The sequence below is a fragment of the Chelonia mydas genome, chromosome 5, assembly GCF_015237465.2.
Source record: "Chelonia mydas isolate rCheMyd1 chromosome 5, rCheMyd1.pri.v2, whole genome shotgun sequence".
NCBI classification, from domain to species: Eukaryota; Metazoa; Chordata; order Testudines; family Cheloniidae; genus Chelonia; species Chelonia mydas.
Genome location: NC_051245.2, coordinates 102,548,514 through 102,561,579, shown reverse-complemented (window position 1 = coordinate 102,561,579; position 13,066 = coordinate 102,548,514). Strand labels below are relative to the sequence as shown.

At 39.4% G+C, this 13,066-nt stretch overlaps 1 protein-coding gene across 10 annotated transcripts in view; it reads left to right on the top strand.

Moving 5' to 3' along the window:
- The window catches only part of PTPRD (protein tyrosine phosphatase receptor type D), a 2,140,771-nt gene that overhangs the window by 2,095,811 nt on the left and 31,894 nt on the right, over window positions 1-13,066 (top strand). For all 10 annotated transcript variants that reach the window (XM_043546218.1, XM_043546214.1, XM_043546216.1 and 7 more), the window contains 2 exons: window positions 6,306-6,425; window positions 6,897-7,051. In XM_043546218.1, the coding sequence (XP_043402153.1) occupies window positions 6,306-6,425; window positions 6,897-7,051 (275 nt within the window). The remainder of the gene's footprint in view (window positions 1-6,305; window positions 6,426-6,896; window positions 7,052-13,066) is intronic.

Sequence of the window (13,066 nt, the reverse complement as noted above, 5' to 3'; positions counted from 1 at the left end):
CAATAGGAGAGAGGCTCAGTGGAGCAGCTAATCCGAGTCCAGGCAGGCCCCTATAAGAAGAGCCACAGGGCAGGATAGAGTCAGTTGCTGCTGGGAGCCAAGGTAGTAAGGACTGCATCCCTGGAGAGCTGAGAGAACTAAGGACCTTGGACAGAGCAGCTGCTGGCAGGGACTAGGGAAGTGAGAGGGAGCTCCTTGCTGGCTGCTGGGACTGAAGAGCTGAGTGGCCTGAGGTAAGGACAAAGAAGGTGCTGGGGCCATGGGGAAGGGAAATATAGCAGCATTGATGGAGGTTACAGAGGAGCAGCAGGAGGCTGCTATTTACAGGGTCCCTGCGTTTGGGCCCAGACTAGTGGGCAGGCCAAGGTCCCCTGCTCTCAGCATTGGGGAAATGGCTGGACTGCTGGACAGATATGCTCCGCCCCGCCCCCGCTCTCCCGCAGAAGGGGGAAACAGATGATGACCCAGCCAGAGGACTGAGGTGCTGCACTTCTGGGAGTTGAGAGAGGAACCGTAGGCGGGAGCAGAGACAGAGACACAGTGTGCAGACTGTGAGTGTGGCGTCGGCCTCAAGCTAATCCCCAGCACGACCAGGAGAAGGCGCCAGTCGGGCGATGAGGGCTGCACCCTGTGACAATTAGTATCACTGATCTTATCTTAGATACTTTTTTAAAAAATAGGGAGTTAACTTGTTAATTGATTGGTGTGTTACAAGCTGTTTTTGCTGCAAGGTTATTTGAATTGTGTTTAAATGCTGCTTTAACCTCTTCTTAAAGGCTAGTATAGACAGGACCTTAAATGAAGCTGAACTATGTTGCAGGAGAGTCTACTGTTTCCATATTTTCAGCCCAGTTTTGCAAACTCAAAAGATGTAAGCAATTTGGATAAGCTTCAAGCAAGCTTATAAACTTCTGGGTACTTATCTCAATTTAGCATTTTTAGTTTTACACCCCTTCACTACCATAAAGGTACTGCTCTGCTCTTTTTGAATGTTGGGGCTTTTTAAATTGTCTCAAACTAGGTGCCCCAAAAACCGAAGAACCTATAACCACAAGTAATTTTATAATATCTTGAACTTTATTTTTAATGGAAAGTTATGTGGTTGAATCTGTCATCTTTCAGTTTTGACATGGGGAATCAATGGTAAAGTCTGACCTGATACTGTTCAGATATCATTTCATGATAATTTGTTTGTCTATTCTGAATAAATAAATTAAAATCTCAAGACAAATTATTATTAATTATTATTATTATTAATTATTTAGCATCATTATAGAAAAGTCTCCTTTTTTAAGAAGAACTATCCCAAATTCTGTGTAGAAGTGAGCACCCTTGTATGTATATAGGAAAACGGAAAGAAAGCCATTTTTGTATAAACTGTTATTCTTCCAGATTCAAAATGTATATGCTGTTCTTGCAGCAAGGGGTGTAGTCTGCCTGGATTTGCCTATTGTTAGTTTGTTGTCTCATTCCTGAACTTCATTTTATCCCTGTAGTCTCAGGTGGCCTGCAACAGCTGACTTACATGTTAGGAATACCCTCAAGGAGTTTTTCAGGCTGAGTGGTAGAACTTTGTACTAGAAAATTGTCTCTACCCGTGAATGTCAGGAATTTTTGTGTGTGCATGCTCATATGGAAACTTGCCTCTTTCAGCTCTGTTGAGGCAAGCAAGTATCTTCCCTGGTATCTGTGGCTTGTTGAAGTGTGAATATCCATGAATATTCTTTGGTGATATTTAAACTTCTCAGTTCTGAAACAGTCTCAGGCTTTTCATTCCGATTGGGAAAAAAAAAATCTACATTCAATTTTCCTACAGCTTTCTTTTCAGTGAATGCTCATAATACCATGAAGAACAAGGATTTGGCTGCTTTGTATGAAAGAGCCTGAGAGAAAGAGAGAGAGAGTATTGAAGTTATAAGAACGTGCCTATCATGATCTTAATGTGTCTTGTATAAAAAATAGCACTAAGACTACATGATAAATGCTTTCGTCTTTTGAACCAATGTCAGCTAATGTCATCCCTTACCTCAGTAGCAGTTGGTTTGTTAGCATGATAACATGTCACCAGGTTGGGAGGGGTGAGTAAAATAAGGGGAAGTGGATGGGGAGTATTGTTGAATCTATTGGAGGGTGTTATGTTTTCGATGGACTGACCATGTAAATAAATTGTTGCTATGTGTGCATCTGGAGAGGAAGTGCAAGAGGCCCACTTCATCATCATCATTATTTATTTCATGTATGAAAGGCCGTCAGTTTGCTTGGCACTGTACACAGTCCCTTCCTGTAAGGGACCTGCAGTCAAATTAGGCTCAAACAGAAGCATTACATAATAGATAATGGCCACAGTTTTCAAAAGTGACTGGCGATTTTTGGTGTCCAACTTCAGTCAGCTTAAAGGGGTCTGATTTTCAGAAAGTGATGGGCACCTGCTCTCTGAAAATCAGGACCCTTTTAAGTGTCTTGAGTTGGGCACTAAAAGCACTGTTCACTTCAGAAAATCTTGGCCTAAACTTTTAAAGATAGTGATTCTACCGGCACAATCGTCACTTGACAGTTAAGATATACTATTTAATATTCTTTTGCCATTGAAATCCAGCCAAAAAAATCTTGTTTTAACCTCTCACAAAGATAAATCGGACTGAAAATTGCTAGGTGTCCTGAGAATTTAATATCTATGATCACAGAGCATGAGAGGCTGGCGGGCAGGGGACGGCACATCTTTGAAAGAGAAAACGCCTTATGTTGGGACAAGTGGAGAAGGAAAGGGAATAAAAGCCTGAGTACTTGCTGTAATACCATCAACTTACAGTTCATATGATCTTCCAAAATTCTAAACTTAAATCCATTCTGTTTCCGCTAAACATCAATATTTGTAGTCAGCGGCTTCCATTTTCAAATAACACGATGCACTGAACCAGAAGTTGCAAATGTTCCTGAACAAGTAGCATCAGCTTCTAGCAGCATGACCCAGGAACAGCAGCTCTCACAGGAAATATTTCAGGACAGCTCCAAAGGGTGTGTGTTTGCAGGGCGGAGGGGTTAAAATGCACACACCCAAAAGAAAGAAAAACTAATTTATTTTCATCAAGATTAATTTGAAGAGAGTGGTTTTCTACAGGCTTCTGAAATCTGAGTGCATTCTTACCATTAGCTCACTGCACTTCCAGTGACCCTCCTAATGTCTGACATGGAATTTAGTAGTGAACATTAAGGAAATAGGTATGTTTTGGAGAATAAAGGCCTTAAAGGAACATTTTCAATTTGTTTAGGCCGCAACATATCTTTTCCTTATGGGAAGGTAAATGGCATGCTACATCCCTGGAAGGATGAGACAACGTAAGAAAAGCTTTATGAGACTTCAAAAAGCTATAGAAAATTCCCCTCCTTGAATTAACTATATTGAACATGATGCATTCTTTCTCTCTCCAGATCCATTTGGGAGATGTTATTATCAAGTATTTTCAGTATGAAAGCTAGCGTTCCTTAGGCCTGCTTACTGGAAGCTGGTACGGCTTCTACTGAAATATAATTTGAAAGTGGGAGGTGCTTGTAGGGCTAAGCAGGTGGATGGATGTATAGACAAACACATACGTTCTCTCTCTCTCTCTCACACACACACACATTCAGTTTTCATATGCATTATACTAAAAGTTGCATTAGGTTTATTTATAGTTTTAAATTGAAGTTTTTAAAATTTGTTTCTTTTCTTATCAACTCAGAACGTAATTATAGTAGTGCATCTGTGTTCTGGTTGCTAAGGACCAAAATGAGAGCGTTAACTAATAAGTCTTTTGAATGTGTAAAAGCATTTAATACGGCATCTTCCGTGAATGAGGCAGGTCCCTAAGCTATAACTGGACCTGCTAAAATTGAGCTAAAAGTGTTAATCTGTGTTTACATTAATGATAAATGAGATATTCAGTGAGTTGATAGCTGGATTGAGCTAACACAATTGAAAAAAGCATCTTTCATCTAGGCTACACAAGACCTGTGTGGCTTCCACCTTCTGTAGACATCTTACAAATAGATCACAGACATTCTGGAGACACCACCAATATTAATCCTCCCAAAGTTTCAGAAAACTGCAGAAGGTGGTAATTTCCTAATTCTTATTAATAAAAATAATATTATAGTCTATGATGTTCATTTTAAGATAGGGTGACCAGATGTCCCAACTTTATAGGGACAGTTCTGATATTTAGGGCTTTTTCTTATCTAGGTGCCTATTGCCCTCCAGCCTCTGTCCCGATTTTTCACACTTGCTATCTGATCACCCTATTTTAAGAGTGTAGAAAAATCAAATTCCCATTAGTAACTTGTTCCTTTTGTTTTAGACATCCAGGTATGATTTAGGACATCACTTCCTGTCAAACATTCCACCCCAGCCCCCAGTGAATCTTTTCCAGCAGGTTCAATTGTTAAAGGGTTTTTTTTCTGCTCTTCAACTGGATGACAGCTTCTCAAACAGTGGTTTGTGAACTGGTGCAACTGGGAGATGCTTATATATATATATATATATATATATATATATATATATATATATACATGCTTCCCAGATAGGGTGACCAGATGTCTTGATTCTGTAGGGACAGTCCCAATATTTGGGCCTTTTTCTTATATCAGCTCCTATTACCCCCCGCCCTCTGTCCCGATTTTTCACACTTGCTATCTGGTCACCCTATTCCCAGACTAGGTAGAAAGACATGCTAACTCTGCTCGAGCTAGTGCACTAAAAATAGCAGTGTGGATGTTGCAGCACATTGCAATGGCTTGGGCCAGCTACCAGGAGGTCAGGTGAACAGGCATGTAACTCAGGTGGCAAGCCCATGCTGCTATTTTGAGCATGCTAACTCAAGCAAAGCTAGAGTGGGTCTCTCTACCTTTGGGGCTGGGAGGCACAATCCCAACCACAGTGGTGACATAGATCTGCAGTGATTTGTAGACCCCTTCCTGTTGTTCCTCAGAATGAATGAAATGTTTTGAAAACTTAAACTGTATGGGATGTTGGTGCTCGGGAACGGTGCTGGCTTCACAAGGTATGTGGAAGACTGCTGAATCTGTATGCAGGGAGAAAAAGCTGAAGAACGTCTGAGTGTTCTTGGGTGTTCTCCTCTTCTCTCCATAATTAAAAACAACTTGGATTAACACACACACACGCAGAACAGCAGTTTGTGTTCTTATTGGGAATACAATACAGTATTTGTTCTCATTGTTCTTTTAGGATTGGATCTGACTTGGATTCAATTTGGATCCAACAGGGTTCAAACTATAGCTTATTTCTTTACTGTATTAGCCAGGCTAATTTGTAAGAATTGATTTCATAAGTGTGTGCCTCAGCATCATGTATCATTCATTTCAAATAAAAGAATTTTCAATTATTGAAACCTTATATTGTTTTTATACTATTACTGTGATTGTCTTAAAAAATCAACAACTCTTTTTCCCCTAGCCTTTTGGATCATAGGTGGTATCTTTAACCTAAACAAATCATTCATTTTCAGGAAAGATAAGAGATACATACTTGTGTTATGCATCTGTTTTATACAGAATTATTTCAGCTTGTTAAACTAAACATGCAATGTTTTGAAATTGTAGATTTCTCCGGATGAAATGGCTTGTGTCTTAAAATTTGATGGATGAATTCTTTCTATCAAACCATGTATTTTACATGTCTATTGATGTAATTTTCTGATATGTTTCATAACAATGAACTGAGAAGGAAATTATAGTTTCCTATAACTCACTTCATAGTTATTGGTGCCATTCTATTAATTTTATTCACTAACTAAAAGAACTAAAAGCCATAGAAATCCAGTCTTTCATTGTGATATATTTCTGTACATACTGAAATATGGTTTAAATTAACATCAGAACATCAAGTTATATATGTTGGAACTAATGTGAAACATTCAGAATATATGCCGTGTGGTGGAAAGATTTAAAAACATAAGTTCGTAGCAACATTGTATTACCCCCTGCCCCAAAAAGGTATCTGAAGACTGGGGCCAGATCCTAAGCTGGTGTAAATTGGTATAGCTCTGTTGACTTTAATGGAGTTACACTGATTTATACCGTAAATCAAGGTAGCCATAGTAAAAACAGTATTAAGAGCCGCAACCAGAAAAACTATCCCTGTGAGCATTAAAGTACATGTTTTGCACCAGATACTCACCTGTTGTTAAACAGCATAGCTCCATTGACTTTAATAGAGCTATGCTGATTTACATTATCTGAGGCTCTGGCCCATAATACTGTAAATAAATATATTAATATGTAAAATGAAATATGTTACATATTTACTACAGGTGAAGTGTGATCAGTATTGGCCAAGCAGAGGGACAGAGACCTATGGGCTGATCCAAGTGACCCTGCTAGACACTGTTGAATTGGCAACATACTGTGTTCGAACATTTGCACTTTACAAGGTACGTTTTCTGTGGTGCCCTCCCTGCCCCCACCATTTAAAGGAAAGGCTGCTTTAGAGAAATCAGATCTCTTAAGGATTTACTTAAATCTTGATCCTATTTGCAATAGTGAAGAATAAAACAATTCTTCTGTTATCACAATGCATTTTTCACCCAGGCTGGTGGTTTATCGGTAAATATGGAGCTCTCGCTGTGAACAACAGTTTAATTGAATGAAGAATTTGCTGAAGCACAGGCAGTTGTTGCTGTGTGCTATAACGTATAACTAAAACCCTCATGTCACTTGAGCCACAAAACCAGCAATTTAGAGTAGTTGTATTTTTCTCCGATAGCTAGAGTTTGCTTTCTCTGTGTTCCCACATGAGGTTTAGCTGGCTTTCATCATTATGCGCAGTTATGGCATCACTTCATTCCATAGTGCTGCCGTAGCATTAGATAGCAGTTGTCTCATTAAAAGGTTTGATTTGATAGAATGGTTCAAGTGAGAAAAGAGAAGTACGGCAATTCCAGTTCACTGCCTGGCCTGACCACGGAGTTCCAGAACATCCTACACCATTCCTAGCTTTCCTACGACGAGTCAAAACTTGTAACCCTCCTGATGCTGGACCTATGGTGGTGCATTGCAGGTAGGCACAGACTTTACTTCAAAGCATCTTGAAATATCACACTGAAATTGTTTTTATGATTAATGCCCTGTGTTTTAAAGTATATGAATAATGTCCTTTGTGCCTCTGGCCGTTTCTTCTGTATTGGGATTGCATCCTGCCCATGCTATGAAAGGGCTTGGTCTCAATGATCTAGTGGGTTTTTTTTGCATCTCAGTGACATTCTATGATTGTAAAATGAAATGTTGGACATTTGGCAACATACTTATGGGCAGATAAATAAGGCAAATTAGGAATTCAAGTGCAAAATTGCCAAATTTGATGGATTCAGAGAAGGATTTTTGGTTTGTGCAATGGGATCTCATTTTAGAATACATGGAGTCTGTGCGAATGGAATATACTATTTGTTAGTAGAAGTCTATAAGCAGAGAGGGTAGATGGGATAGTTAACACACAGGCATATTCGGAAGTCACTGGAGAAAAAGAAGCAGTGTTGTGTTTGCTCTTGGTTTAAGACTGTATTTTAGAGAAACTATGTTCTGGTATTTTTTTGAGTAATAAAATTGTTATGGTTTCTAATATTGCACATTAAAACAAATAGCATGAAATCTAGAGAAGATAAAAGGGAACTGCTATAAAGATTAAGAAAAGCCTGAATTCCAGACTCAAGTTTAGTCCTTCACTTTAAAACGGAGATTGGATGGAAGCTCAGAGAGAGCATGAGGAATGCATTACCAGGGGTTGTTTCTGGATTCGTTGTCACTGGTAATTTTTAAATCAAATCTGGATGCTTTTCTAAAAGGGGTGCTTTAGCTCAAACAGGAATTAATTAAGGGAAGTCCTATGGTCTGTGTTATGCCGGAGGTCAGACTAGATGATCACAGTGTCCCTGAGGGCAATTATCAAATGATCCAACCCCTGTCATCAAATCCCAACTTCTGGCAGTCAGAGGTTTAGGGACACCCAGAGCAAGGAGTCAGTGGTCCTGACCATCTTGGCTAATAGCCATTGATGGACCTACCCTCCATGAACTTAGATGGTCATAGAATATCAGGGTTGGAAGGGACCTCAGGAGGTCATCTAGTCCAACCCCCTGCTCAAAGCAGGGCCAATCCCCAATTTTTGCCCCACATCCCTAAATGGCCCCCTCAAGGATGGAACTCACAACCCTGGGTAACTTGTCTAATTCTTTTCTGAATCCAGTTATACTTCTGGCCTTCGCAACATTAACTGGCAACAAGTTACACAGTTTGATTGTGTGTTGTGTGAAACAATACTTCCTTATGTTGGTTTTAAACCTACTGCCTATTAATTTCATTGGGTGACCTCTGGTTATATGAAGTGATTAATAACACTTCCTTATTCACTTTCTCCATACTATTCATGATTTTATAGACCTCTGTCATCTCCCCCCCCCCCCCCCCGTTAGTCATCTCTTTTTTAAGCTGAACAGTCCCAGTCTTTTAAAAAACAAACAAAAACACCTCTCCTCATACAGAAGCTGTTCCAGACCCCTAATCACTTTTGTTGCCCTTCTCTGTAACTTTTCCAATTCTAATATATCTTTTTAGTGATGTGGTGACCGCAACTGTATGCAGTATTCAAGGTGTGGGTGTACCAGGGATTTATACAATGGCATTATGATCTTTTCGGTCTTATTATCAATCCATTTCTTAATGGTTCCTACATTCTGTTAGCTTTCTTGACTGCCGCTGCACATTGAGCAGATGTTTTCAGAGAACTATCCACGATGACTCCATGATCTCTTTCCTGAGTGGTAATCAGTTTCCCTGAAATTCTCCACTAGCTTCCTCACCTTCCACTTCAGTTTCAAGCTTTTCATCCTCCCTTTCAGAGCTGCACTACCTATTCTCCTGTCTACTTCTCAATTCCTGTTTTCCTCATTAGCATTGTTTTAAAGGGCCTTTTTTGTTTCTTTTTCCCATCTTAGCACACTTCCATACTAAATCCTCTGTTTGTGTGCAAAGCTCATTCACTTCCCTTATAAAAACACCATTTTCCTGTCAAAAATTGCAAAGTTTACTCCACCAAAGCAAGAAGTGCTTTTGGTGGTGGTGGTGGTAGTGGTTTGGTTGGTTTGTTGGGTTGTTTTTTTTAAAATCTGTATTGCTTTGAGACTAGACCATCACAAGGTTTCTTGATGTATCTGAAAGTTATTGTCCGTCTAATGCAGAGCCAGATTGTGCAACCCTTGCTAATGGTGGGCAGCACTTATGCAAGTAGTCCCATTTGAGTGAATAAAAATCTTATTATGTGTCACTGTTGCCCACTCTGAGTATGAGGTACACAATGGGACACTTAGATGGTAAGATTAATGTCTTTGCCAGGGCTCAATAAACAGTAATGACGACAGATTATAAAAATATTAATACAATTTTATAAGCTTTTTATTTATACATTTGGTAGAAGCTAAAGAAACAATTAACAGGGAGAAGCTGTGGATGCAATTTCCCTCAGTGCCAAAAAAGCTTTCAACACAGTACAGCCGAAAAGACAAATCAGCTAGGCCACTAAGCACGTATAGCACAGGAGTGAGCTACATTTTCATTGAATGTCTAGGTAAATTTGATGTGGTTTTTTGTTGACGGTTGTGGTGGTGTTCATGGGCTGAATGCTGAGCTCCTTTCTCAGTTTTTACTCCGGTAAACTCTCACTGAAATCAATAGGCATTTGCCTGTACAAGGAATGATTAACAACCTAGAAAGGATCTGAGGATTTGACTTTATAAATACAACAGACTAAGAATTGGGAACATATAGGTATTGTAAGTGAAGGGGCTTAATGCATGCTTTTCCACACATTTCTACCAATCCACCTTAATCTTGACCTACAATCCTCCTGCTATTCCAGTCCACTATGTCTCTTAAAAACAGATATGGCAATCTCTGAAGATTGATTGTAGACAGACATCCTCTAGGTTAGATAAAGATCTACAGATTGATTTAAATGTGGGAGCTGAGACAGTTTTGAACCAAAGTCACTGTAGCTGAAGAGCTGGCTTAGTATACTGCAGTGCCACCAACCCCCTGGGATGAGCTAGTTGAAAGCATAAAGAATTTATTTACATGTCCAAGATAGAGTGTGTTTATTAGTGGAAACAGTTTGAAGTGAAGGGAAGTGACAACTGGAGTACCACTTTGAAAACGTTAGGATGGATTCTTTTTATGGATCAGTGACCAGGAAGGAGTTCTTAGTCCTAAGTGATTAAATTAGATGCTGATACAAAATAGGAGGCAACATTCTGAATGACTGGACTAGATAAGTTATGGTCAGATAAATGGTTTGTACATATCTAATACATAGAGAATATTGTATAATGAGATCAATACAAAATCAAAAACAAAAAAAATACAAAGAGAATACACAATCCCCTCTCTCTAGTCATGTACTAATAAGATCCAGGAAGGAGAAAAATGTGTGTGTTACTGAAAATTATTCTAGCTCTGGCAATTGACAGTTTGGCTGCGTGTGAAATACTGAGTTTTGATCAGATCATTTTTTTGAAAAAACGTGTTGCAGAAATGTAAAACATACAGTACAGCAGTCAAGGATCTTAGTTACTCAGAAAGAGTAAGAGAAAGTAGGTATGTATTCTTTAGGTAATAGGATATTAAGAGGCGGTCCTGTCAAAGTACACTCAATTCTGAAGGGAATAAATAGTGACATAAAGCTTCTGAAATAGTTCCAAAGACAAGATTAGGGCTTCATCTACACAAAAGCTTTTACTTGTATAAATGTGCCTCCTATACAGGAATAACCCATACTGATATATCTTCATCCATACTAGGGGGGTTGTACCGCTTTAACTATATCAAGCTAGTTAAAGTGATACATATTTTGTGTGTAGTCAAGCCCTAAAGGAGCAAAAAGTTAAACAAATTTAGGAATAATTTCTGCATATAGTACCAAATTCTGTGATCCTTACTTGTGTAATACTTTGGCAAAGACAGCAATATAAGCAGCACTTTTTAAAAAGTGAAACTTAGAAGAGGAAAAATAAGCTAATTCAAAAGAGACTGATATTTTAGGATGAAAGAAATCCAAGAAGTCTAATTCATGATGTGTGTCCAAATCTTGATTGGCTCAATAGGCATAAGTAGTGTGATGCTTATATTCCATGGTAATAGTCACCTTAGAAATACCTAAGCTAGATAGATGCTGCTTTATCTACAAAGTATTAAATTTTAAACATTTATCCTTTCATTTCTTTGTTGTAGAGTAGTTCAGCACTATCACAGCACAACTTCTGCTTCCACACTGTTGTGTCTTAATTTGCAGAGGTGATTTTTTTAAAAAGCATTTATTGTTTTAAATGCAGACTTAAACCTGAGGATTCTGCATTAGGTAGACCAGTGGTTCCCAAACCTGTTCCACCACTTGTGCAGGGAAAGCCCCTGGTGGGCCAGCCGGTTTGTTTACCTGCTGTGTCCGCAGGTTCGGCCGATCGCGGCTCCCAGTGGCCGCGGTTCGCTGCTCCAGGCCAATGGGGGATGCTGGAAGCAGCACGGGCCGAGGGACGTACTGGCCGCCACTTCCAGCATTCCCATTGGCCTGGAGCAGCGAACCGCGGCCACTGGGAGCCACAATCGGCCAAACCTGCAGACCCGGCAGGTAAACAAACTGGCCCGGCCCGCCCAGGGCTTTCACTGCACAAGCGGCGGACCAAGTTTGGGAACCACTGAGATAGACTATAATGTGTTTTCTAATGATAGTGGGGAAAGCACATGTTTATGTTTGAAGCTAGATTAGTGCAGGCAAACAGGTGCTAATCAGATCACAATAAAATTGTCCTGGAGGGCATCTGGAAACTCGATACCACTTTGTTTTCAGAACATCACAGAAACTTTAGTACTTGCTTCAGTAACACTACATAAAAGCTTAACATGTAAGTTGCAATCCCAGACATTTCAATATTTTTTTAATATCAGCACAATATGGCATATCTTTCAGAGACATTTAGCTTAGTGAAGTTTCAGTACACACTTTTCATTCTGTTATGGCAAACAGAAAAACTTAGATAGTTTAGAGGAATGTCAGTTATTGATTTGAGTATCACCCTGCCCTTATGTACTGAAACCCCTAATTAGCACATTAAAGACAAGTTAACTTTAACATATAATATGACCCTGCCTTTTTTTTTTTTAAATAGGCTATCTACCTAACTTTTGTCCAAGCTAAAGTATTTCAGATTTGTAGATACGAGTGCACTGTTTCTAGAGGAACATTTCACATTACACCAATGCCTGTCTACTTCCCGCTGGACTCTAGCTTCCCAACCCCCACTGTCGCACACCACACAATCTTCAGTGTCTAATCCTGGCAGTGAATAGGTTGCAGATGAAGGTCTATCCTTTTTCACGGTGTGGAAAAAATCCCTCCAGTACGTATTCAAAAATCTCTCAAAGGAGATCGAAAACATTAAAAGCTTCCTCATCCTTTCCCTCCCCCTACCTTGAAAACAACTCAGAATCCTTATTCTCCTTCTGTGGGTGGCTGATAGCACTGAAGAGGAAAAGAGTATAATAAAGATCTCTAACACCACCAGTGTGAATTATTCCACAATTCCTATACTTACCCCCATTTTCTATTCCCACTGCATTTAATATTGAATCTTTCTTCCTGCAATTATATGGAAAACAGCTATATGTTGGACTGCGCTAGCTCTGGCCTATTTACACCCCACCTGCAACTAGCTTCAGGTCACTATATGCCTGATTAGAACCCCTCTTCCTCCACAGGCTGCCATAATCCTGAGGCCTTTCCCTATCTCAGGGAAAAGTCCAGTGCAGTGGATTGCAAAGTTACTTCTTCACTTTAAAGAAGTACATTAGATAGAGAGATGCCTGGCAATGTTCCTTGCAGTTGGATCCAAAGAAAAAACGTTTGAGACTTCGTGATATTTAATAATAGTAACATATCTTTCTTTCCTGCTAGTATAAATTATAATAATAAGCTCCCTTTTCTAATTTTTGTTTCATACTTGTCTTGAGAATCTCAGTGACTCTGACCATACAA